The 27,735-nt window shown below is 36.2% G+C and overlaps 1 protein-coding gene across 1 annotated transcript; it reads left to right on the top strand.

Annotated features, from left to right (window-relative positions):
• Positions 1-822: 822 nt before the first annotated feature.
• RAD21 (RAD21 cohesin complex component) lies at positions 823-27,322 on the top strand. The gene is made up of 14 exons (XM_016138173.2): positions 823-1,008; positions 7,746-7,920; positions 12,084-12,213; positions 13,433-13,532; positions 15,295-15,401; positions 16,000-16,206; positions 16,687-16,812; positions 17,163-17,285; positions 18,504-18,727; positions 20,003-20,162; positions 20,595-20,743; positions 23,434-23,583; positions 24,877-24,960; positions 25,601-27,322. Exons 2-14 carry the CDS (start codon positions 7,777-7,779, stop codon positions 25,790-25,792), a joined length of 1,896 nt encoding a protein of 631 aa, XP_015993659.1. The 5' UTR covers positions 823-1,008; positions 7,746-7,776; the 3' UTR covers positions 25,793-27,322.
• Positions 27,323-27,735: the final 413 nt, after the last annotated feature.

Genomic DNA, 27,735 nt, shown 5'->3' with positions numbered 1-27,735 from the left:
AGATTACATCTGGACATTTACTCTAGTCCTCATCAATATGCACGGATGGTCTTTTTAAAATGCAGAAGCCTCCCTTAGAAGGCTTAGTCGGGCTTTCTTTCTTTTTCTCTGTCCCCATCTTGCTCAGTACTGCCACGGGGCTTTTGCATGTGCTGTTTTCTCTTCCTGGAATTCACCCTTCACATCCCAGCCCTGCTGTTAGTTTCTCAGGGAAAACCTTGTCTCCCACTCCCCAACTTCCCACTATCCGGTCTCCACCCTGCTTCTGCTTCGCGACACAAATATTTGTAGGAAACTTACAATTCCTCTTGCAAGTTTCATGAAGGCAACACTGTCTCTGTATATATTCATCATTGTATTCCTCATATTTTGTGGTTTAGAAATGACCATGTATAATATAGGTTGACTGAATGAATCAACCCCTACATTTTATAGGATTTAAGGGCTTTTATGTTACCTTCGTCGCTACAGAACCATTAAAATGAATTTTCGTGCCAGGGGTACACAAAACCGCACAACGACCGTTCTTTCCAGCAAGCGCAAGAATAAAGCCAAATGCAAGCACGTCATCGGCGAGCACCGTGCGTGCGCTGCGTCCCAGTTTCTCAGCGCTCGAGGACCCTCCAGCGACAGATGCACCTTTGCGCTTGCTCAGTTCGGAGCCGTGCAACCGGGGGGCGGGTCCCCCCCCCCCCGAAAGGAAATGGTCGTTGCGCCTGCGTCGCTCCGTCGGGCCTGACGCTAGCTGCGCAGGCGCACAGGTACCATTTTGACCGTAAACATCCTGCCGATTTGAACCGGGGGTTTGGGCGGCAGGAAGAGCCGCGGCGTAACGGCAGCCATCTTGTTTGTTTGAGTGAATCGGAAAGGAGGCGGCGGCTGCGGCGGCGGCGGGAGCTGCTCCGAGGCTACATCTCGCCAGAGCTCCCCCCCTTTCCCCGCCCCCTTCCCCGACCCCCTTCCCCTCCCCAGGCCACCCAGCCCGCCCGGCTCCCGGCGCAACGCAAGGTGAGGTACTCGGGGGGACCCCCTATTCTCCGGCTCCCTCCCCCACCCCCCTCTCCGCCGTCCTGCTGTCGGGAAGCCGGACTCGTGGGGGGAAGGGGACGGGAGAAGGCGGCACTCGCCGCGCCCCGGGCCGCGGGCCGAGCATCCTCCCCCGGAGCCCCGGCGTCCGCCAGGCCCTTTGGCCCCCGGCTCGCGCTCGGCCGCGACCCGCGCAGCCCGGGACCCCCTTCTTCGCCCGTTCCGCGGCAAATGGTCCTGGCCCGCTCCGCGGCCCAGAAAGCCGTTCCTCCGCCGGCCCCTCGGGGGGCCACGTCTCCCCGAGGACCAGAGGCAGCACGGGGCCGCCGAGGAAGAGGAGGAGGTTTGAACGAGCCCGCTCTGGGGACCGGGCCGCCTACTCCTCGGGTGAAAATGGCTGTCTCGGAAGACGCGGGATTCGGGGCGGCGGCGCCCCTCTGTCGAGCTCGGGCGCGGGGGTCGGAGCCGTGGGCCCTGCCCTGGTGGGCCCCGGGGGCCGGAGGGCGGCGGCGGGCCCACGCCGGGCACTACTGCTGCTCCCTCTTTTTTTTTTTTTTTTAAAGGAAAAATTTTGCGTTGGGAATATCAATTATTGGTCCGACCAATAGAAAACGCGGCCAAGGGATGTTGTTTTTGATTCTTAGGGAAATGGTCCTCCCCCCTCTCCCGAATTTTCTAACGTTGGAGGGTAGTGAGTGCTGTCGAGCCGCACTGGGGAGGTGTGTGTTTCTGACAAATGCTTCGCGACTTTTTCCTCTCTGAGAAAGGCCCTGCGAATGATCCGCAGCGATAGTGTGGGGTGACAGTGTTGGGTTGTGCTGCCGCTAAGGCCTTCGAATATGAAAGGAGGACATGCTGGAGGGCTTGGTCACCTTATAATTTGTTAGGCTGTCTTCAGCGTTCAAAACCGCGCTTCTGTTTTTAAGGGTTTTTGTGTTTATCAGCTCCCCTTTGCAAGCTAAAAGTTAATATTCGCTCCCGTTACGCGGTTTAGAATAACCACTAAATTCCAGGGGGAAATCTGTCTTCTTTAAAATGAATGTAAATGCCAATGAGCTGTGTGAGTGTGCAGAATTTTGGAGACAGGCTGGAAAAGTTTTCCTAAGTTGTAGAGTCATTAAATTTTTATATTTAATGTTGGCGGCAACTAATGATTGTTTTGAGAAAACATCGATGAGGCATATGCCATATTCAGTGATTAAATTACTTAGTAGTGTGTAGATAATGTGAAACCAAGTACATAGTGTTTTTTATGCACAAGTCAGAAATAAAACTGCTAGAGCATGACTTTTATTTGCCTTTTCTGTGTCTATAAAGGCAACACATTAGTACACTCTAAAATTGTTTTCCGTCAGGAGTGGTATATGTTTAAAGTTGAGAATTTCTTTCCTGATAAATTCTTATTCATTAAAACACAAATTTCTGAGCAGTTTTATCTTTATACATTGGTACAGAAGGGAAATTTCTGATTCTTGAGAAATAAAGATTTCATGGGTTTTTAATATGTCCAAATTGTTAGGCATGGTGATGCTAATTGGCAGATGTTGTGTGAGGTTTTTTTTTCCCCCAGTTACTTTGTCTCTACTGTGGCACTGTGGTAGATGTGCTGTTCAATTTAATTCTTACGATCCTGTCTGGTAAATATCCTCATTTTATAGAGGAGAAAGCTGAAAGCGGATGTTAAGTAACTTTTAACCATTACAAAACAACTAAGGAGAGAGCTAATTTTGAACCCAAGACTGTCTGATTGTAAAACTCTTGTTCAAAGAATGTTAGTACCAAAAGGGAGGGGCATACTAGTGTGCTGGGTTGGAAATACCTCAGTCCCTTAGACATTCCTGCTGGCCCCCAAAGAGAGAGTTCTATTCTTATTTGAGGTATTGCCTTTTTCTAAGAATAGTAAATCAGTGGATTTTCAGCCTTCCCTGTTTATCGTCAGGGAAGTGAACTACACAGATTAAGCAGCTTAATTTGCCAGTTAATTGTAAAGCAAGATTGTATCTTGATTCCCAGTATTATAGTTTTTTCTTTAAGTAGGTGATGTGTGCATATGCCCCAATGTTAAAAAACACTCTGTACAAAAAGGTATGCCTCACTTTCCCAGAAGAGCCACTTACCAAAGGGAACCCCTGTCATCAGTTTCATTTGTGTGCTTACACAGGTACATGTAATTTACATAGAGAGTCTCTTTATATAAATTACATGTACCTGCGTAAGCACACAAGGTTGGTCCCCAACCTTTTTGGCACAAGGGACCGGTGCTCCTATGAGAATCCATTGCCTGATGATCTGAGGTGGAGCTGAGGCGTTCATGCTAGTGCTGGGCAGCGGCTGCAAATACAAATGAAGCTTCGTTCATCTCTTGCTGTGCAGCCAGCATCCTAACTGGCTACAGACTGGGGGTTGGGGACCTTGTATCATTGTTTAAGGCTGCATGGAATTCTGTTGTATAGCTGTATAATTTGTTAAAAGTCTGTTCTTAGTGTCCATATAGGTTACCATATTTCTTATTTTGCTATTAAAAGTCATGCTGGTAAGGTAACATAGTATTACAGTTAGAGGTGTGGGCTCTGAAGTTTAAGTTCCACTTGCATTAAATACTAGAGACCTTTGGCACATTACTTCCCTTTTAATTGTCTGTTTCTTGGTCTGTAAAGTGGGCCAGTATAAATTTACATAGTAGGACTGTCATGAAGAGGATGGCCATATAAAATACTTAGAGTTTAGTAAGACGCAAAAAGAAATTCGTTATTAAGTATATCGGGCATTATTACTGGCAGTGCAGTTTCTGGTTTAAAAGTATGAGTGAAATTTTCTTAAGATGTTGCCAAATTGCCTTTCAAAGGAGTTTATACCAGTTTATACAATCACTGTCCTTCCTTGCTTTCTAATGGATGAGTGAAATATTGTAATGACTAACATTATTGTAGAGACTTGAGCTGTAATTTGACTTTTTTTTGGGGGGGGGGGAAGATCTTAAAATGCCCCCTTTTTTGCATTCCTGAATATGTTCTTAAAAAAATACCAATCTGCCATTTCATATCAAACTTAAATTTATTTTTTTAGGACTAGTTGAAAAAAGTTGCTGCTTTAGGAAAAAAATTGAGAAATCATGAAATTGCTCAAGTGTGGGACCAAATGCAGGCTTTCTGCTAAGATCTTTTGTAAAGGATTAACAGAATTTAGAATCTTCAAAGTCTGCAGAAATTAATCAACTTTTGTTTGTTTTAAGATTGGCTAAAGTTCGGGATTGCTAAGGGAAAAAATTGGTTTAAAGGACAACAATGATTATACTTTCTCCTTATTTAGATATAAGCCAATAGTTGATCCATCACTGTTCCTCAGACTTCCTTTAATTATTAGGGTGATTTCCTTTTGCTAATTGTTGCCCAAAATAATTTTAGCGCCACTTCGCTTTAGTAACATGCCCCCCCCCATGCCATCCCATGCCAAGAAAGCATCTATTTAGGAATCCTCCTCAGCATAGCTGGGATGCTTTAGGCATGGTACTCTGACGACTAGCAGCTGAAGTGCTGGCATGAGCTACTGACACCTGTTGACAAGTGCCAGTAGTTTTAATTTCTAAAATCTCCAGAATTGTTTACATATGTCAATTATTAAATCACTTGACGGATCCCATTTCTTTATTCGTTAAGCCCATGTTTAGTAGTTGTCATGCATCAGGCGGTATTCTAAGAGTTTTTATTTGCAACCCAACTATCTTGTGTAGTGAAACTTGGGACTTACGTATGACAATGACTATGTTTCTAAGAACACTGCCATATTGGATTTCTACAAAACCCTGTCAATTTTTATAGTGCTGTAGAGGCAGTTTAATTTTTGTACTAACTCTAAGGCTTGAAATAGAAGTACTGATTTGCAACATAGCAGGATCTTTGATTATGGATATCATATTTTGATCTATAATACTGCTAACGTATACTTGAGGTGTTGTTTAATGCTTCTACCTTAGAGTGCTTGAACTGAAGTCTTCCTAATTTAGTAGTATTAATCTTTTTTTTTAACTCCATATTTTAGAGAAAGTATTCACAACATTAAACAACTGGTAAAGCCTGTTTTGTTTTTTTCTTTAGAGAATTTTTTCCTAGTGAATTAATGATCTCCTAGGAACATCTATTCAGAGAATTTCCGGACCCTTTGCTCTGATGAAAACTGGAGATGAGGCAAACCTGACTGAATTACTCTTACACCACCACCTCTACCCTTCTAAACATTGTTGGGTTTTTTTGGGGGGTGGGGGGGAGGTTGTTTTGTTTTTTTTTTTTGGACAGGCAGGAAATCTTACCTGTACTGTGTTTAATGTATATTTCCTGCACATCATTGGAAAAAAATGGGCACAGGTTTTAATTGAAAGTACAATAAGCAAAAGTTCTAGGAGTTTTTTCCCTCAAGTTTTGAGAATTTTTAAATTATATTCTAGATCCAGTCCCTTTCAGATGTGGTTTGCAAATATTTTTCACATTCTGTATCTTGTTTTTGCATCCTCTATGGGCTCTTTTGTAGAGCAAAAAAGTTTTTCATTAAGGCCAGTTTATCAGATATTTTTCTCTTAACGGACATGTTTTTGGTGTCCTGTCTACACATTCTTACCAAGCTTTGGGTACCAAAAGTTTCCCTGTGTTTTTTCCTAAAAGTTTTATAATTTTAAGTCTGTGATTTATTTTGTCTTAATTTTTATATGCTGTGTAAGGCTTGAATCAAGGTTCTTTTTTTTTTTTTTTTTTTGGCCTGTGGATGATATGCAGTCACTCACACTCAAGCATAATTTGTTGAAAAGACTATTCTTCCTCTTTTGAATTGCTTCTGCATCTTTGTGAAAACATTTAGACTTAGTTTTGTGGATCTATTTTTGAGAGAAGTCTTAAAATTGGATAAATTGTTCCCACTATCTTCCTTTTCAAAATAGTTTTAGCTATTCTTACTCCTTTGCCTTTCCTATAAATTTTAGAAAAATCTTGTCAATAGCTATAAAAAAATCTCAGGATTTTGATAGAAGTTATGTTAACGTTTCCTTAAAAACTAAGCATATACTTAATTTGCTATCTGGCAATCAAATTTTCAGGACGGTTGTCCTAGTAAAGTGAAAACTTACGTTTACTAAAAACATGTATACATAATTATAGATAGCAGTTTTATTTGAAATGACCCAAAACTGGAAACAACCAAATACTCTTCAGTAGGTGAATGCGTAGGTAAATTGTGGTATATCCAGCCCTTGGAATGCTACTCAGCAATAAAAAGGGACATACAATATAATTGATATATGCAGCAATTTCGATGGGTCTCAAGAGCAATACGCTGAGTCCAAAAAGCCATTCTAAAAAGTCACAACTGTATGATTATGATTTCACTTCTGCAACATTCTCAAGATGACACAATAAAAGCTGAAAAACAGTGGTGGTTGTCAGGGCTTAGGGATGGTACTGAGCAAGGAATGGAAGTGACGGGTGATGAAGAGGGGTATCTTGTGGTGATGAAATAACTCTGCCTCTTGTTTACCTGGGGGGTCATTAACCAAATCTGCCCGTGTGATAAAATGGCAAAAGACAATTACATATGCATTGTACCAATGTCTGCCCTGGTTTTAATATTTATAGTTATGTAAGATGTCACCATCGGGGGAGACTGGTTAAAGGGTCACCTCTGTACTATTGGGGAATTCACTGTGAATATAATTTTAAAGACTTTTCATGTTTTATGAGTATGCTCAGGTTTATTTCTGTAAAAGCATGACATACGTATCTTAATTCTAGTCATCGACATTTTAGAAAAAGAAATTCACTTGGCAAACATTTAAAAGTCTTTGAAAAGGGGAAAATAATATAAGGGAAATAACAGTTTACGCAGTTTATATACTCTTCAAGCTGGAGTTTTCAGACTGCCTTTTTTTCTTATGTATTAATATATTCATTAGCTTGCTGAAAGAAAAACAAAATGTGAATAACATACTTATATTTCTACTAAGATTATTTCAATCATAAGATAAATGTTATTCTGTATCGTTGTCCTGAATTTAGTTGTTAAATTATAAGTAAACAAATGTTTTTAAAGTTCTTGAGTTGAAAAAACTACCTTTTTAAGCCTCAGCTTTTCTAAGTGGGGCCAGCCCACCTATTTATCTTTGCTTGGTAGAATGTGAAATGCTTAGCTCAGTGCTTGTCAAGAGGTGGTAATTACTGTATAAAGCTGAGATTTTCAGTTTTTAATGGAGGTCTAAGAATGGAAGTTTCTGCATTGGTTATTGGTATTTGTGCCTGAGTGTTTTCTTCTTGGACAGTCTTTTTTCTTGCCATGAAGAATATATTCTATAGCTTTTGGCCAGAAGCAGACTATTTCCACAGTTAGTAATCAGCATAGAAATGGAACTAACACTTTGGAACTTTAAAAAGAATTAAGAGTTTTCTGATAACAGTTTTTATTTTTTAAAGTATCCCTTTAATTTTAAGATGATAGGCATGAAAGTAATTTGCCTCTGGTCCTGTTGCCTTTTAGCTCGTAATATTTTGGGGTCTTTTTCTTATTCTAAAATTAAAGCAATAAGTTGCCTCTTTTTTTAATGCATGCTCTACTTAATTCAAGCCTTTCACAGTTTTCATATTAAAAAGAATGGGAAATTTTGTTTTCAGATTTTTTTATATGTCTCAAAAAATATTTCAATTCTTATATGGTATTTATATTAACTTTTTTTTCCTCTTCAGATTTCCTCTTGTTTTATAGTCAACCAGAACAATGTTCTACGCACATTTTGTCCTCAGTAAAAGAGGGCCTCTGGCCAAAATTTGGCTAGCGGCCCATTGGGATAAGAAGCTGACCAAAGCCCATGTGTTTGAGTGTAATTTAGAGAGCAGTGTGGAGAGTATCATCTCACCAAAGGTATGATTGATGTCGATATTTTTATTCACTTTGTTGATTGTTTCTTGAAATGTAAAATAGTTACATAAAACAACTTTTAAAATAGGCATCTATGTATATTGGAGACAAAGAATCCATAGATTATCCAGAATTCCAGTTTGGTATTTTCTTTCCTTTAAAAAATCTTATAAGTACACAGATAGTTTCATTTGCTTGTTTTAATGTTAGATAAACGTGTGGTTGGGCAGTACTCAAATATTTTATATTCGGCTTTCTAGATGTTTTTATACTAAAATATGTGTGTGAGTGTTCCTTATTTAGGAATTTACAAAATATTCAAAATAAGGACCCATTAAGTAGAAATGGTTGCAGGGGTCAGATATATCTTACCCACCTAGCAAATAGTATCCATACCACCTGCACCACCTAACCTTCACGGGCCTACTTGTTGTTTCTTGAAGATAACTTTTATAAGCTGTGCTCTTTCCCTAAATATTTAATTACTGTATATTTCCCACTAGAACAGAAGCCTCGTGAATGTCCTTAACTTAACCTGCTCTGTTCCTAGAGGAGCTTTTATTGACATCCTCTGACACTATTCTGAAGCAATGGTTTTCACCTTTGAATTTCAAAAATAGTATAACTTAGAATACATAGTACAAGGGTTTTGTGTTGCCAAGAAAAAGAACCTTTAAAACACACAGACACAATCATAACTAACATCTTTTGTATTTCATTGAAGAATAGACATTCTGTCTTGAAAAAGTGCATAGGACTAATCTCAAAGCAAGTCCTTGAATATAATATATATGTTACATCTGTGTTGTATAAGTTCTTCCCTGAACCTTGTTTTTATATGTACATGTACTGAGTGTCCCGTTGTGGAAACATTCCACATCACAGCTGCCTGGCCCAGCATTGTGAGCTACTCTTCTTATAATTGGCAGTTTAGACAATTGGAATTTACTGGTTTTAAAGACATTTCTATCAGGTTATAAGACAATATTTCAAAACTTTGTTAAAATTAAAACTTTACAGAGGAAAACAGGTGACCTGTAGTCTAGCTCTTATAATTGGCAGTTTACATAGTATAGGCATATATGTTAAATAAATAAGAGTAGTTCTTGAGAAACCTTTAGTATTTCAATATACCTTCTAGACTTTTATTTGTGCATGTCTTTTACACATAATTTTCCCCCTTTTTATATGTGTACACAAATAGTGCATTAGTTAATATGTTTTTAACAAGACTGCATTCAGAAAAAGCTCTTCATAGCTTTACTGTCATTTTAAATGATTACGTTGTAATGTCATAGTCTCTTATCCAGAGAATTTAAATATAGAAGAAAAAAACAGATTTGACCAAATTTGAAGTAAGATCATTTGGATATTCATAAATTCACTGCAGAAATAGTGATGTGTATGTTTATGGGCGGCTGCTCGAAACGCTCCTGGCAGTGTTCAGTGTACATGCAGCACATGCGCTGCGTTAGCTTTCTAATATTCAGAAAGCTCTTAATCCAAAACACATTTGGCCATTAGGATTTCAGATAAAGGATTACGGAACCTGTAATTTGGTGATTTGATTTTGATATATTTTACCAGTGTTTTTTTTAGATAATCAATTTTTTTTTCTGATTTTTTGAATTTTAATTCCTTTGGTGCTATACAATGTAGCCATTAAAAATTATGATAATGTTACAAAGAGAGCCTTTCCTAAATGCCGCCTTGTTATAAAACAGTGCAATTTTTATGTACACACACACAAAAAATTGAGTGCGTGCACTCATAAAAGTCTAGAGGGCATACCAAAGTACTATTAAAGATTTCTCTAGGTGGTAGGATTATTTTTAAGACTTTATTTTCTTTTTAAAAAAATAACTATTTAGTAAACATTGCTTGCTAAATGTCTTGTTCACATTCACAAGTCTTTTAATATTGACGTTCTGGAATATAATTGATGGGCTAGATGATAAACTTATTTTTTAGATTTCTGATATACGTTAACAGTTTGTTTTGTGGGGAGATCGTACCAGTTGGCACTGCTGGTCAAATTATGTGGAAACAGGATGTTTTTTACTTTTTTATAGGTACGTTTATTGAGATAAGTGAATGGAAAAGGAGAAATTTAGCTCTTTTTTTTTTTTTAATTGATAGGTGTGGCTAATCTTTAACATCCATAAGCAAATATTGAGCTTGATTTAGCTTAAAAGGACAAAAAAAATTTTCACAGAATGTGCACAGTACTTTGTACCCTGTTAGGGACACTACAAAATATGACACATTCAGATATATGAAGGTTTGCACCGACAGCCATAAAACAAAGCATTCATAAAGTTGAGTAATGTAAAAATATTGTGAAATGTGTGAGAGAGAATAACTTTAAGATCCATTTGAAAGTGGGTTTTTATTTTATCAATTTTGTTTTATTATTGTGATAGAGATTTCCACAGGATTAACTGGCCTGAAGATTTCTCATGTTTGCTGTTGGTGTGTGGTTCTTAATATGGGAAAATGTTGGTTAAATCATTTAGAGCGAGTGTCAGACCTGTATGTCCAGTGGCAACTGCATGCCTTCTCTCCTTTCCCAGATACGTAGCCTGTTCTTTATGATACCTACACTCAACATAAGGTAGCAGCTAAACTCGTAATCAAACTAACCCAGGAAGAAAGCCTTTTTTGCCCAGACACTACTTTTAAAGGTTGTTAATTCTGGGCAAGATAGCAAACAAAGGTGTTTTTTGTTTTTAATCTCCTTTTCTTAAAGTGCAGTCATATTCATTTTAAACTTCCTAAGACCACATCATAAAAGTAGATCCTCATTTTCCAAAAAGTAGATCCTCATTTTCCCTTAGGAGCAATGTTTTAATTGGGTATTTTTTATCAGATTTATCATCTGGTAAGTCCTATATTTTATCACAAATTTATTATAATTTTATACACTTAAAAATATATAGCAGTAAACATCAAAATTTATGCTGTAAATCACATGTAGAGCCTGAGAATCATAAATAGACTTCCTAGATACAGAGAGTATACATAGAATTTAAAAATAACTCTTTATAAATAACAATTTACTAATCATAATTTAAGCAAATATTTAATAGTGTTCTTTGCTACCTTATAATTTGCTAAGTTTCATGGTGTGATTTGGAAAATGATCTGGGAGAGTTTGAGTTCATGCTGTCTTACTCTCTCAAAAAATTTTTCTTATAGCCAGAGGAATTTTCAGTCCTTCTATTTACATTGAGTGTTTACTTGTCTCATTCTTTTCCCAACTACTGTATCTCATCCCACATAAGCATTGATCAAGATCTGCCTTGAAAAAAAAACAGAATAAGAAGTATATTTTCTGGTGAAAAAGATAAGGTACCATTGTCTTTTATCAGTACGCTTTCCAGCCAGGTAATAAAACCTCGGTGAAAAGTGGCATAAACAATAAGGAAATTAACAGGCTTACTTAATTAGTAGTTTAGAAATAGCAGGGTTTAGTTTGGATTGATTCAGAAGTTCAGTGATGTCATTCAAGGACTCACATACTTAGTTCATTGGCTTCTTGTCCTCATACTTCTGGCTTCGTTGTTACAGGGTAACTGCAAAAATCTCCTACCTAGTCACGACACAGAGAAGGAGAATGAAGAGAGGGGCATTCTTCTTCTTTTGGAAAAAATCTTAGAAACTGTGAAATACTTATTTCTCTTTGGCTGAACTAGGTTATACGCCCACTCAGGAACAAGCATTAGCACAGAAGACTCAGACAATCAATCATCCTTCGAGGCTGGGGACAGTCAGTTCCCAAACAGAATCTCACTTCATTTAGCTCGCAAGGAGCAAGCAGTACCACTGGATTAGCATCCAAAAGTGCGACACACTTTTTATTTTGCTAATGACAACAATAATCCATGGAACACCTTAGTACCTACTTCGTAGCTACCTTCATGTTTAATTCCGAATTAACTGCTAGTCTGTCCTTTGGGGATACTTGGGGAATTTACTGGTAAAGGCACCGAGAAATAAAATCTAGGTGGTTTTGAGGTAACTTCAAATAAATGACAAAAATATGAAGATATAAAGCAAAAACTGCCTATAAATTGCACAAAGTGTACAAGCTTTGAAGTATGATTACCTCTAAGACCAGAGAATTAATTTTATAAATTAGATTAATATTAATGTTTTCTTCACAGGTGAAGATGGCACTCCGAACATCAGGACATCTTTTACTCGGAGTAGTTCGAATCTATCACAGAAAAGCCAAGTATCTCCTCGCAGACTGTAATGAAGCGTTCATTAAGATAAAGATGGCTTTTCGGCCAGGTGTTGTTGGCTTTTTTTTTCTTTCTTTTCTTTCTTTCTTTTTTTTTTTTTTTTAACTTTGGAGCTTCTCATGTTCATCGTGAAAACCTGCTTTAAAAATATTCTAAATCAGCATTTTTATTTTCATTACAGTATAAGGGACCTTTCAAAATAGGGTAAGACTGGGAGAGGCAGTTGTTTAAGGCAGTCTTCTACTTCTGTAATTAAAACAATCACTCCTTTTTGTTCTTCCTCTGAGCTGCCTTTTTCTTTTAACCCCTTTTGCAGCAACTTGTGTAGAACTCAGGCATCAGAGGTTAAACTGTATAAAACCAATTATATGATTTTTTAAATATAGCTTAGATTAAAAAATCTTAGGATTTTAATTTTTTTCCTGAATAATTTTAATGTACAGTGTATCCTTAAAATCAAATTCACTTTTAAGTTGTTGAGAATTTTTATTAAATGTTCTCTAAGTTTTTGTCATTTTGTTTTAGGTAATAATTAATTCTAAACTTCTGTCTTCATAGATAATTACTAGGGTATATATCTAAATTCATATATCATTCTGTAATTTTTTAAAGCATTGGTGACATTTTCTTCTAAATTATCTGAATGTATAGGAGAGATGCTTTCTACAGTAGTTTCTACTGAGGCTATATTCTAGTACTTCAGTTTTATATGAACAGTGACATTTTTGAGATCTAAGATTTTGTTTAAAAGTAAAATATTTAGGCAGAGGCTGTTTTGAATTATTTCTTCACGTAGCTACTAAGTGCCTTTTGTTTAAATAATTGTGTGGGTTTTTTTTTTTTTTAATTTTTATCTTTTGAAGCAGTCCTTGTTATTTATTTCAACCTGAAAAATACAGGGGAAAATATGAAGAAAATGAAAATCTTTTAGTCTCACTTTCCCTAAAATAACCAGCTTCTCTTAAACATTTGGGGTACTTGTTTGCAGTCATTCCTTTTCCTTATAAATTTTATGCTTATTTAAAAAACTTATATTTGTTGATATGTCCTTATAAAGACTTATTAGCTTAACGCATAATTAGCGCTTTTGACTTTTTTGTATAGCAAGTAGTATAGCTAATGATTATAGAAAAACAAAAATACTTGTGCCTCAAAGTACTTTGCCACTTTCTAGAATATAACCTTAGGAAATTATATTGACTACCTTCCTTCGATTCCTTGATAATCTATAATGTAGCCAGGCCTTGAAGCTTCCATTTCTTTTCCAGGTGTTGTTGACCTGCCTGAGGAAAATCGAGAAGCTGCTTACAATGCAATTACTTTACCTGAAGAGTTTCATGACTTTGATCAGCCACTGCCTGACTTAGAGTATGTCTTTCTTTTTTTTTTTTAATTGGTGACTTGGTCTTTAAAAACATGTGTTATTGGCTTCCAAATGTATTGTTTTCCTTGGAATGTTTTGACATTGGGTTAACAGTTAGCTAAAATACATGTACTTTGTTTAAGATAGTGTGTAAATATGAAACGTATAACCTAGAAGTGCTTCTTCCATAATAGTGTAAATGATGTGAACTTTATCACAGCTAAGATAAGAGAATTCTGATTGATGTGTTTAGGCGAAAGCTGTGTAAGCTGACCAGTTGGGATGTGTGCTTTGTATAATGACATCAGTAAACTTAAACTATTGTTTCATGATTTTTCTTCAGGGGAATGTATTAAAATCATCTACTTTTTTTTTTTTTTTTTTTTTTTTTTGGCAAGGTTATAGTTGGCCACAATTTTTTGTTTTAATAAATATGAAATAACTTTCTGTGAAGAACATGTAAAGGTCATTGTCACAACACACATTTAAGGGGAGAAAGTTGTACAGAGATGGCCGTTACAGCAGAATACTATGGTATATTGTTCCCCTCAAGTCCTCAAAATTCAGCTGTCATTACAGTGACAGGGAATGTGACTAACTTTCCAAGTAATTAAATTGCATGGTTGACAACCAAGAAACTATTACCAAGTCCATTTATTTTTTGACAATAGTCTGCTTTTTAAAATGATTTATGGTTCCTAATTAAATTTGATTTATGTTGATGTTTTTTGTGTGTTAATTAGTGGTAAGCACTACCTAGCCACTTTACTGTTTCTTTCCTCTTTTACTTTTTTTTTTTTTTTAGCATGGAAATGTTTTAACATAGCAAAAAGTAGAGGGATTTGTATTATGAATTCCAAGGACTAATCATCCAGCTTTTTTTTATTAACAGTATATTGCCAGGTTTATTTAATATGTATTTTCCCAACTTACTTTCCAACTGATACTGGATTATTTTAAAGCATATTGCATATGTTATCTGTAAATACATCAGTATGTATCTCTTTAGAGGTAAAAAAATTTTTTAAAACATAACATCAAACCTTTAGAAAAATTATGGTAATTTTTTAATGTAATATCCAGTCAGTGTTCAAATGTCCCAGTTAACAGTTCCTTTTTTCCTTTCTTCCAGTTTGTTTGAGTTAGGGTCTGTACAGAGTGCAACTGCACTTAGTTGGTATGTCTCATAAGTCTCTTTTAAAAAATATATACCAGCTCTTGGCATCTCTCTTATGTTTTTCCTTGCTATTTATTTGCCAAACAAGCGTGGTGATTTGTTTTGAACTATTTACATTCTGCATGTGGCCAGTGATATTGCAGATTGGTGTTTAATGCTCCATTTTTAAAACTTTATTTAATATTTTTAAACAATATGAAAGGTTATCTGTTAAAGGAAGAAACAGTCTCAGAAAAGCCTAGAAAGTTCAGAGTTCACATAGCCTGTAAGTTGCAGGACCCTGATAAAAACCTATGCCTGTCTGTTCCATGTATTTCTAAGTTTTTCCTCTCTATACCATATTGCTTTATGTAGTGATTTCAGCATATGATATTTTGCTTACCTGGTCAATGATGGCTTTAAAATTTAAGTACAGATTAATTTCCAAGTCATGTAAATTCTTAGACTGTATTTATGTAGTACTAAATATGAAGGCTCCTAAAACCTTGATAAGTTGTATGTTTTTTTCTTCCAGAGACACTTGGGATCTTTTTTCTTATAACTATATTACAGTGAGACTTGACTAAAATGTATTTGAAATTCTTTTATAGTGACATTGATGTGGCCCAGCAGTTCAGCCTGAACCAGAGTAGAGTGGAAGAGATAACCATGAGAGAAGAAGTTGGGAACATCAGTATCCTACAAGAAAATGATTTTGGTAAATCACTAGCCACCAACTGTAGTGTGTAATTATGTTTGTCTTTTGAAAAAGAAAACTAGGCATGTGTTAACATTCAGGGACAGAAAGACTTAAAATTTCATCCTAGGCATTTTCATCGGGAGAATTGGCCTTCCTACCATTAAGCATCATTTCCATTTATGCACCAAACTTAAAAGTTTATTCTTTATCTATTCCTGCTCCCTGTACACAGTGATAGGACCTATGCATTGATTTGTGTGACAGGTGCCAATATTAAAGTGATACATGCTTTTAAACTATTTTGGAACAGTTGCATTGTATACCTACTATTCTTTTGGAATAGTAGCAAACCAAATTCTTTTCTTGATGAAAACGTAACAAGAAGGTTTAAGTCTATGAATGTTAATGCAACCTAACACATATATATTTAGATTTACTTGACGTTTACAATAACCAAAGTTTGGATCTTAGAGTTGAATTTGCTAGTCATGCCTCAGAATTAGTTTATGAAATATAGATGCTGAAAATTTAAAATCGTAAAGATCGTTTGTTTTTCTTTTGTAACAGTGATATTTTTAACTTTTTCAACTAATGATTTTGACCAAAATTTGTTCAGGTGACTTTGGAATGGATGATCGTGAGATAATGAGAGAAGGCAGTGCTTTCGAGGATGATGACATGTTAGTAAGCACCAATGCTTCTAACCTCCTGTTAGAGCCTGAACAGAGCACCAGCAATCTGAATGAGAAAATTAACCATTTAGAATACGAAGACCAATATAAGGATGACAATTTTGGAGAAGGAAATGATGGTGGTATATTAGGTAGGTCACAGCAAGTTGGTTATTCTAACAGTTTTCTTAATGCAGTGTTTAGAGCAGTTCCTAATTCTGGGTCATGAGTAAATAACTTTCTAGGTATATATGTGTGAATTGTGACCCTTTGGTTCAGCAGTAGTTTTCCGTAAAACTGTAGCCTAAAAATGTCATAACAAGACCTTATTCTGTTAAAAAGTGCTTCTCTCAGGGTTTTTAATTTTCCTAGTTCTTAAAACTGCTATATTTTATATCTGTGTTAAGTTAATATGTTTTAAATAGAGATGTAAACTAGAAAATATAAATTAGGAATGAGAAATATTTTTATATACTGTTTATACTTTTGTACGCTGCCATGAAGAGAAACATGCAAATTGAATAGATTTAAATTTTTTAATTTAATCCATTTTAACATTTTTCTAGTGATTGGCTGTTGTTCTTTTAGTATTTTTTTTTTTTAAATTATAACAATTACATTCTCTGTTTCAGATGACAAACTTATCAGTAATAATGATGGCGGTATCTTTGACGACCCCCCTGCCCTGTCTGAGACAGGGGTTATGTTGCCAGAACAGCCTGCACATGATGATATGGATGAGGATGATAATGTATCAAGTAAGCATTTCATTTTAGTGATCTGGGCATGAGTGTATGATATCCAGAAAGACGTTTAACATAGAAGACCACAGACTAAAAGTGTAAGCTTTTAATGAACTATAAATCTCCTTAAAAATAGTGCTTATGATTGATTGCTTTTCCGATTCTTTTAGGTGTTTCACTCTATGCCACGCCCCCTTTTTGGCCAGTGGGTTCAACTCTGGAGGGACATCCTCATAACTAGAAAACTTTTTTCTTGGTACCAGTGGGTTTCTTTCTGTTTCACAGATGGATTTTTTTTTTTTTTTCCAGTGTAGGATATATATCAAATATCCAAGCCTTTTGTGACCAGATTTTTGTTTTTATAGTGGGTGGGCCTGATAGTCCTGATTCAGTGGATCCTGTTGAACCTATGCCAACCATGACTGATCAAACAACACTTGTTCCCAATGAGGAAGAAGCCTTTGCTTTGGAACCTATTGATATCACTGGTAAGCATATTTTTTGATTTATAAAACTTAGAACATAAGGTCCTAGCTCTGGCTCTTTTGAATTTCCTACTTAGAATCTGATTGGCAAAAACTGAGTTGGGCTTCTGGTTTATAAAGAGTGCTTACTATCTACCTAACTTTAGGAACTAAAAATGTGACAATAAACAAGTCAACAAGTCTACCCTCATGGAACCGAAATACTAATTAGGGGAACATGAGTAATTAAATTTAAGTAAAACATGTTCTGTGACATATTACAGAAAACTCTATACGAGGTAAAGGAGATACATTGCAGTGTTTATAACACAGGGTAGTTGGGCTTGCCCAACTGTTTTAAGAACTTGAACTTTGACTTTCAGAGACAGGAACTCTTCAAGTAGCTGGAGGACAGGGGTTAGACAAAGAGTGTCACTCTATAACATCTTTTTGAATCTTGAATTTCGAACCACAGGAATATTTTATATATAAAACCTTTGTTATATAACATGTCTTATTGGATGGAATCTTGAATCTATTTGATCCCATGAGCTTTTTATGCCTTCAGAAACTGAGAAAATGCTGCCCACTTTGCAGAGGTTTTAGTAAAGGTTAGAAGTGAATATATAAAAGTTATCTGTGATAGTACTGGACCTGGAGTCCCAGGTCCATCTGACTGTATTTGAGCTTGTTTTACTTGGTCAAGCCGCTTGTAGAACTGCCACATATGAATTGTAACTTTTCCAATAGAAATAGTAATTGCAACCATTTATGGAGGTCTCAGTCTATATGCCGGATAGTATACTAAGTATTTTATAACTCCTATAAGTGGTTGGCCATATTTTAGGTGGGAAAATGAAGAGGTAAGGAAGATAGGGTTAACTCTTAGTGGTCACTCAATAAGTGGCAGGACCCAGTACTTAAGTCCAAGTATGCTATGTTCCATGTTTACACTATAAAGCTACATGGGCAAATACGTATTGGGTCTTAAATTATTTTACACGTTTTGTACTAAATACATATTTATTTAGTTATTCAGCAAAGTTTTATTGAGCACCTATTGTATGCCAGCCTCGTTTCTGTATGGTGCTTGGGAATTTTAAAACAGATTCTGCCTTCATAAGGCTTAACTTTTTCTAGTAAGTGTGTAGAAAATTGGGATACAATGAGACCCAGTCTGGTTGCTACGCCTTCTTTGCTGCCCTGTCAGGAAAATGACTTTATTTTCTTTTATCATTTAAGTCAAAGAAACAAAAGCCAAAAGGAAGAGGAAGTTAATTGTTGACAGTGTGAAAGAGCTGGATAGTAAGACAATTAGAGCCCAACTTAGTGATTATTCTGACATTGTTACTACTTTGGACCTGGCACCGCCCACCAAGAAACTGATGATGTGGAAAGAGACAGGGGGAGTGGAAAAACTCTTCTCTTTACCTGCCCAGCCTTTGTGGAATAACAGACTACTGAAGGTAATACAGTTTGCAGAATTTTTTATTCATATACATTTTGACCATTTTAAAAAATACTTTTAAAATCTTCATGTGAACCATTTTTGATCAGTTATTTTTCAACTATATGATATGGTACTTTTCTTAAATCACAGTATTCTGAACATAACTTGATCTAAAAGATCATGATAAGTGACACCCGCATCTCTAAATATGTAGAATGATTTTTCTCTGTACTAAAAAGCTACTAGCATTTTTAATAATAGTTCTCCACAACCTCCTATGATAAACTGTTTTGGTGCCTTAGTGTATACTGTGCTTCAAGTCTACACACTCTTTAGATGTTGCTTTCTGGCCAAAACGTGGTAGTTCTAGTTTTACCATAATTAAGAGCTCTGGCTTTATGAGAATAAGCCCTTTTCTGCTTACTTTAGGTTCCAGTATATTCCAAAGCAAGGTTCTGAAGCATCTTGATCAGTAGCATGGTGCTGTTAGGCTATTATTCTTTCTAAAGTTGAAATGTGCATACAGCCAATTGATTTTACTTTATATTTTACTGTAGTCTAAATTTTAAGTGTTTCAAAGTAGCAAGGCTATGGTAAACCGCTATTTATTGAAAGCACAGTCATATGATTTGAAAGATTTACATTCTCTCAAACTGTCGTCTTACAGTTTTTCCTAAGGAAGAGAAAATTTTCCATAATTCAAAATACAGAAAAGCCATTTCTGTGAAAATGTTCATTACATTGTTATTTACAGTTAAATTTTTAAAAAGAAACTTAAAATATTGAAAAATGGTTCAGGCGTGAGACACACACACACACATATACACACTTGTCTCCACTTGGAATATTATGCAGTCATTAAAGTACCATATACTATTAAGTGAAAAAAGCACTTTGTAAAGAAAGCTATTTGATGATTACAGTTAGATTGGGTTTTAAGTGTATCAGTATGAAAGTAAACTGTAAGCAAATAAATTTAAAACTTAGGTGTTATCTCTGAGTTACAAGATAATGCATTAAAATTTTATTTTTTTCAAGTTTTCTAAAATTGGTGCCATTATAATTTGAAATCCTGTATTTAAAATCATTTTAAGATGGAATGAAGTGTAAATGTTAATGACAAGTAGAAATCATTCAAAATTTTATATATATGTATATATGCTTGTGTGTGTGTGTATGTATATGTACTGATTACAACTGTTTATTAAAACATGGAAAATAGAAATGTCAGTGGTAGGTTTTCAGTTAATGTGATTTATAATTGAGATGTTTTCTCAACCTTTTTTTATAGCTCTTTACACGCTGTCTTACACCTCTAGTTCCAGAAGACCTTAGAAAAAGGAGGAAAGGAGGAGAGGCTGATAATTTGGATGAATTCCTCAAAGAATTTGAAAATCCAGAGGTTCCCAGAGAGGACCAGCAGCAGCAACATCAGCAGCGTGATGTTATCGGTCTGTTCTATGGGAATAGTTTTGCCAATGAGGTTTTACATAAACATTCGGCTTAAAATTTATCTGTGTCTTGACAGAGTAAAAGAAATCAATAACAAAGAAGTAATACTCATATTTTTGGATAGGGAAAGATATGCCTTATTATATTATTACATGTGATTACCTTGTTAGAGATGAAGCTGTCTCTTTTTGGGACTAGATGAGTGATAGTCTGCTAAAGGATTATCCTGCACTGGACAGGAGGTGGGACTTGTCCTTTTAGGGCCTCTCCCACCTTTAAGTGTATTGTTATAATTATCTTTGTGGAGGTAAAATTTTATTCAGCCATCTTCATTAGAGAAAGTACTTGTGTATTAGTGATAAAAGTAAATGGTTTTAAAATACTGTTTAAGACTGTATCATCTAACTCTTTTCTTCATATGACAAATGCAGATGAGCCCATTTTGGAAGAGCCAAGCCGCCTCCAGGAGTCAGTGATGGAGACCAGCAGAACAAACTTGGATGAGTCAGCCATGCCTCCACCACCACCTCAGGGAGTTAAGCGAAAAGCGGGACAAATTGACCCAGAGCCTGTGATCCCTGTAAGTAAGCATATTTCTCCATCACAGTGTTTGGGGGTATTCATTTTAAATCCCTAGTAATAAGGCTAACTGAGGAGCTCTAAAATAGTATAGGCAGAAAATGCGAAAGACTTAGCCTTGAGAGAAAGAATGGCAGCTGAGGAGAATTCAAGCACAATGCACCTAAAACGAGAGAACATGCTCTGGGAATTTTCAGTCTTTCTGACTCTTACTGGATAGTCTTGCTTCAGAGTGGCCTAAAGTGAGCATCCTTGGTTAGTATGACATGCTTAACACTGAACTGGGTTCTGGTTTATTTATTTTGTTTTCATTCCTTTATCAACAAGATTGAGCATTCTTTCTCTGGTTTTATTGAGAAATAATTAACATATAACACTATTAAAGTGAAAAACAATGATTTGATATATATATTGTGAAATGATTGCATTAAGTTTGGTTAACATTTGTCACCTCACATAGTTCACTTTTCTTTTGTGATAAGAACTTTTAATATCTACTCTCAACCACTCCCAGGTATATGATACAGTATTATTAACTATAATTATTATACTGTGTATCGGAGCCCCAGAACTTGTGCATCTTTTAACTAAGTTACCCTCTGACCAACATCTCCCCATTTTCTCCAGCCCCCAGCAGCCATCATTCTTTCTGCTTCTATGAGTTTGACATTTCTAGATTCCACATGTAAGCAATATTATATAGTATTTGTTTTTCTCTGACTTCAGTCACTGAGCATAATGCCCTCAAGGTTCGTCCATGATGTTGTAAATGGCAGGATTTCCTTCTTGTGGCTGAATAATATTCTATTGTATGTGTATATCACATCTTCATCCACTGACAGACGCTAAGGTTTTTTCCATGACGTTGTGATGAATATAGGGGTGCATGTATTTTTTTGAGGTAGTGAATTTATTTCCTTCAGATAGTACCCAGAAGTGGAATTGCTGGATCATACGGTAGTTGTAGTTTTCATTTTTTAAGGAGTCTCCATACTAATGTACACTCGTATAGGTAGTGCACAGGGGTTCCCTTTTCACATCATCGCCAACACTTATTTTTTGCCTTTTTGATAATAGCCATTCTCACAGGTACGAGGTGACATCTCATTGTGATTTCGATTTGCGTTTTCCTGATGACTAGTAAGATCTGAATGTCTTTTATGTATCTATTGGCCATCTCTGTATCTTTGGGAAAATGTTCAGATCCTCTGCCCATTTTGAATCAGATTTTTTATTTTTTCAATTGTGCAAGTTCTTTATCTGATAAGTGGTTAATGGCTAAAATATATCAATTGCAAATATTTTATCCATTCTGTAGGTTGCTTTTTCATTTTATTGAAACTTTTGCAGAAACTTTTTAGTTTGATGTAGTCTGACTTGTTTATTTTTTCCTTTGCTTTTGATGTCAGATTCAAAATACATTTGCCAAGATCACTGTCGAGGAGCTTACCATCTAAGGTTTTTTCTAGGAGTTTTATGGCTTCAGGTCTCTCATTAAAAGTCTTTATTTTGAGCTTAATTTTGTGTTTGATGGCAGAAATCAGGGATGCAGTTGTTGTTTTTTTTTTTTTTTTTGACACCTTTTATTAAAGAAACTGTCCTTTCTCCATTATATATTCTTAGCTTGTAAATTAATTGACCGTGTATGTGTGGGTTTATTCCTGGGAGCTCTATCCTGTTCCAGGTTTTGACTTTATCTTTAGCAAAGATTCCTGCATATGTCCAGTACTAGGCAGTTTTAGGCTATCATCTTATTAAGTAATCAATATATTTTTCAAATTACTAAAGTTAAAGTAACATCTGGCTGTTCTTCAAACCAGCTATCATTAGATTCACTTAAAATAGGAAAACTAAAACAAGTATAAATAAGGTCTGGTTTAGTATTTCCCAACCTTAACTCTATAGAGTAAATGAATCTCAGCAAAGAGAGGCTCTTTGAGAACTTTAAGCTCTTGGTTTAGCCTCCATCAAGAGGTAATAGCAGAAGAATACTCTGCCAGTTTTAAGACCCACTTCTCTGTGCCCTCTGGTGCCAAGGAGTTGTCAAAAAGAGCATTTTTTCTTGAGCTCAGGAATGGGAACAGCTAATCTAGTACCAGTGTCCTGGTATTGTTCTCTTTCCATTCCTTTAGTTTGTTAGACTATTTTTTAATGTTTTCAACTGTGACTATTAAGCCTGAGGAAGGAAATTCAAGAGTTGGACCTAGAAAAATAGTCTCCTTATTCCCCTTTGCTGCCATAGAAGCTCCAAGGCTCTTGTTTCGAGCCCAAGATGAGTTGCGCTGGCTTCAGGCAATTTTATGCAGTGATGGTTGATAGTACCAGGCTAATCGATGGTAAAGCTTCTTGTACCATCCTGGAGTTCACTGGATTTTGCGTTTTTTCCTAAAATGCTACTACAGACAGTTTGGGGGATTTTTACTGTATTTTTCTTACTTGAAAATTCTCACATAGAGTTTTAAGTAAGTATAAGAAAATACTGTAAAGTATAAAAACCACTTTTCTAGGATGACGCTTTTTTCTGTACAATAAAGGTGTATATTGCATTCAGTTTTTGAGTGAGGAAGTATGGCAATATGACCCCAGTATTTCTCATTTTGAAAACTTTAGCATAGCAGCATATATTGCATATTTAAAAGAAGGTGCTTCTAAATTGTACATCTTAAATTGCCTTATTTTCATTACTTTAAGCCTCAGCAGGTAGAACAGATGGAAATACCTCCTGTAGAGCTGCCTCCAGAAGAGCCTCCAAATATCTGTCAGTTAATTCCAGAGTTAGAACTTCTGCCAGAAAAAGAGAAGGAGAAAGAGAAGGAGAAAGAAGATGACGAAGAGGAGGAGGTAAAGTAACATTGTAAAGAGCTCTAAATTCCCATTCCAGCTTCAGCAAAAATCTTCATCCAGCTTTTACTTTTCATATTGGAGATAACCGAGCATCAGAGTGATGAAAATTGTTCAGGCATAAACAAAGTGTAGTCAAATTCTTAGTGATCTAGTTCATCCTTAAGAACATCAAATCTTGGTTTCCTTGTGGGGCTTTTGAAGGACGTAGGACTGCCTTTTGCCGATATTTTGCTTGGCTTCTAAATTGTAGCTGCTTTTATCTTCTGGTCAGTTCTTACTGTTACCTGTGGCCTGGAAATCAAATATCCAAACATTTCTCATTTGTGTGTGGGATATGACTTGGCTAAAATAGATTGAAGGCTTGAATGACTTAAAACAGTAGAAGTGTTTGAGGAATGGATTTTCCTTTTCCTGAGGCATGTTTTGGCTGTTCTGTCTTGAAGTCGTATAAGACTTAGAATATATTCTGTATTATGCCAGCTGTAGATTTTATTAACCACTTAGTGCTTAGAATGTCATACATTGTTTTAAGTCAGACTTAGCCCAGAGCTACTGGAGTCTACGTGCGAGTGTGTCCCAGTATTGTAGACTTAGTGTGGAATCAGCATTTAAAATTGTGCTTCCTGTTATGTGTAAAGCTGTATACTTCTGGCTCTTTGGAATATGATAGTAGTTTTAGCCTGATTGCATCTCTGCTCCTGCCCCACACCAATTTCAGAAAGTCATTTAGGTAGGTAGCAGCTCACTAGGAGCTAGGCGGCTCGAGTGAAGTATAGTCATTTCTTTTAAAACATCATGTAGACCAGTACTGCTTAATCATTTTGGCTAGTTTGTGGGTTCTTTGGTACTGGTCCACAATCAGATTAGGAATCATCTAGAACACAGTGCTATATATATGTATATGTATATGTACACACACACAATCAGTTGAAATTAACTAACTGTGTTTAGTGGCATAGTTGATTTCTATCCCAGCATTAGTTCCTTATCTTAACAGGGGCCAAATAACCAACAGCTCACCAACAAGCAGTAGTCCATGGACCACGCTGTGTAGACCACATCCTTATAGACCAGTACAGAGTCGTATATTCAGCCAAATGTTTGCTTGCAGGTACAGAGGACTTTTTAAGAAAGACAAACTTCTACTAAATCTAAGCGATTTTTCAGCAGCATCAAGTATAATTTCTACTACTCAAAATATGATACAGTTTAGAACTCTCAGGTAATGTAGAAATATTTTGGTTTGTCAACTTTTTCTTAAAGGTGTGTGGGTGGTTCATTTTTATTCAGGATGAAGATGCTTCAGGGGGTGATCAGGATCAAGAAGAACGAAGATGGAACAAAAGGACTCAGCAGATGCTTCATGGTCTTCAGGTATGCCAGAACAGAGTTTTCATCACAGATTTTGGGCGTTGCTCCCTCCAGAAAACCTACATTTGTGAAACTTTTTGCAGAACATATTTTAAACTGTTAGGCCAAGAGTAAGAAGCCTGGCAGGTTTCCAGTGACTACTTTCCTGTGGTTCTCTTGCAAAACAGAGCTGCTGGTGATTTATGGTACTCCTTTGTGTGGCTCCATCTTATATTTTAGCAAATTTAATGTGTTTCAAGCATTGTCCATTCGTTGTAGAGTCAGATGTCACTTAACCCTTGGGCCTTAATGCACAGAGGCGGTAGCTTGAGCATCTGTGACATACAGGCAAGCTGCTCACGGTTTCCCAAAATAGATTCAAAGGATAGTTAGATAGGCTGAAAACTAACTCTAAGTGCCAGATTTTGTTATTGTATCATATTAAATGTCCAAAGAAATGAGTTATTTTGAAACAACTGCTTGTTTCTTCTATTCGTGGTTTTAGACTTACTGTAATATACTTTGCCTTCTTGATTAGTGAGAATCACATTGTGCTGCTCAAAAACGTCCACTCCCAACAGAATAAAGAAGCAGTGTACTTTTTCTAGAATCCAAAATTGGCATATTCCTGTGCAGATCACTTTTAATTCTTTTTTTTTTCCAGCGTGCTCTTGCTAAAACAGGCGCTGAGTCTATCAGTTTGCTTGAGTTATGTCGGAACACGAACAGGAAGCAGGCTGCGGCGAAGTTCTACAGCTTCCTGGTCCTGAAAAAGCAGCAAGCTGTTGAGCTGTCACAGGAGGAGCCGTACAGCGACATCATCGCCACACCCGGACCCAGGTTCCACATGGTTTGAGCAGCTTAGAGGCACTAGAGCTAGTGTTCAGGTCACTAGTGTGTACAAATTGCCCCCATGTGTAGGGCACACAAAACCCTTTCAGAAAATCTAGATTGTTGTCTGTACAAAGTCTCTCTCTGCCTTTTTCTTTCATTTTTTTCAGTATTTTATCAGTTTCATCTTTAAGGGAAACTGCTTTTATAGATTGTTCTGAGGGAGAAAACAAGCATCCCAAGGACCTAGAAGATTAACAGCTCAGAACAGATGTGTGCAATATTGGCGCACGTATAACTTTGAGTAGCAGTTGAAAAATCAGGATTTTTATCTTAATTCTCCGTTACTGCACTGGAAAAGAAAACTTGTCAGGAAAAATCCTGACAGTTTGAGAACGATGGAGTGCGTCTGTCTTTGACAGAAAGAATTGTCTTTTTCCGTCAGTAATACTGGCAATCTTCTTGGTAACCAGTACTTAGGGCTAGTTTCCAAAACACAGATTGTCCTCTTGAAATACTGAGATAGGTTTTAAAGTAGAATTCCATAATGACCAAGGGGATGTGTGAAATCGTGTTCTAATTAATCCCCTTCAGGTACAAAAAGATAGAACTCGCTTTTTAAAGTGTTCTATTTGATAAATCATTCCATTTGAATCTTTTTAATGGACCGTACTATCCTGAAATCTGTTTTAGTGAGGCTCTAAAATGAGCAGAAATAGACTTTTTAGAATAGAATGAATTTTAAAAACCTTTATAACTTTCCAGGAGCTATAAATCAAAGTTTTAAAAAGATGTTTGGATATATTTGAGTATTCAGATCATGAAAATAGAATTTGCTATGCCAACTCAAAGGACAGACTGATGGGAAATTGTACACCTGGTTGACTTAACCTTTCAGCAGACAATGCTGTAAAAACTGATGGCTTCTCTGATATTTATTATAAGTTTTATTACTGACCTCTTTTTCCAACGCTGCACACTCCTGTGCTTGGAACATTAATAGCTTTGCAACAGAAATCCTATATCCAGTTTCCTATAATTTAAGTGAAAACATCCAAATAAAGGCTTTATTATTAACAGATCAGATAGCACCAGAAATTATGTGACTATTATGATTATCAAAATGTGTCTTAACTTTTTAGGGCAAAAATACTCACTGAAAGTTCTAGCTTAAGTGTTGGCACTTTGTGGAGAAAAAAATCACTTTTGAAACTCAGACTTCAGTGTATATCCAGTAATTTAAAATTATGTGAAATGTTTTAAATTTGTGAACTCGTAATTACTGTTTTGATGATTCATTTTCTTGAGATGGTAATTGTATAAACTTGCTATTGCAGCTTTATTTTCAATATGATGTGCCTGTAAACCATGGATTTTTCTCCCTTTGTAAAAAGACATTGTAGATAATTGAATGATTATAGAAGGTCATTAGTTTCTTGTTACACATTTTGTTAGTCTGGTTTTGTTGCTTATTGGGTTTAATATTGTTCTTGAAAATAGTTGATGCTATGTTATGTATAACTTTTCTAATAAAAGTTGTGTTACAAGCTGTAAATTTTTGGAGTATCGGTTATTCAGTTAGTAACCCTGGAAAACATTGGTAAAGAAGTTAATAATTGTGCCTTATCTAGACTGATTATCCATGCAGATTGCAAATGAATTTTTCAAAAGATCTTAGACTAAAAAGTCAAAGATTATATTAGTTTAAGAGAAGAGCCATGTGATCTGAAACTTGGATTAATGTAGACTTTTAAGGTATATGAATATATATTAAGATTAAAATGAAGCCAACAGGTGCTGGAGGATCTTTGGAGCATAGAACACCTAAAAAGAGGTCAATAACAACACCCTGTTAACATCTAAGTACGTACATATTGTGACATGCCTGTGGGTGTATATCCTTGAGCTCTAAACAAAGCCGAAAAGCATATTCTGGAGATTTCCTGAAAAGCATACTGAAGGCCAGAA

The sequence above is a fragment of the Rousettus aegyptiacus genome, unplaced genomic scaffold (genome assembly GCF_014176215.1).
Source record: "Rousettus aegyptiacus isolate mRouAeg1 unplaced genomic scaffold, mRouAeg1.p scaffold_m13_p_15, whole genome shotgun sequence".
Lineage (NCBI taxonomy): Eukaryota > Metazoa > Chordata > Mammalia > Chiroptera > Pteropodidae > Rousettus > Rousettus aegyptiacus.
This window is presented reverse-complemented; position numbering and strand designations above follow the sequence as displayed.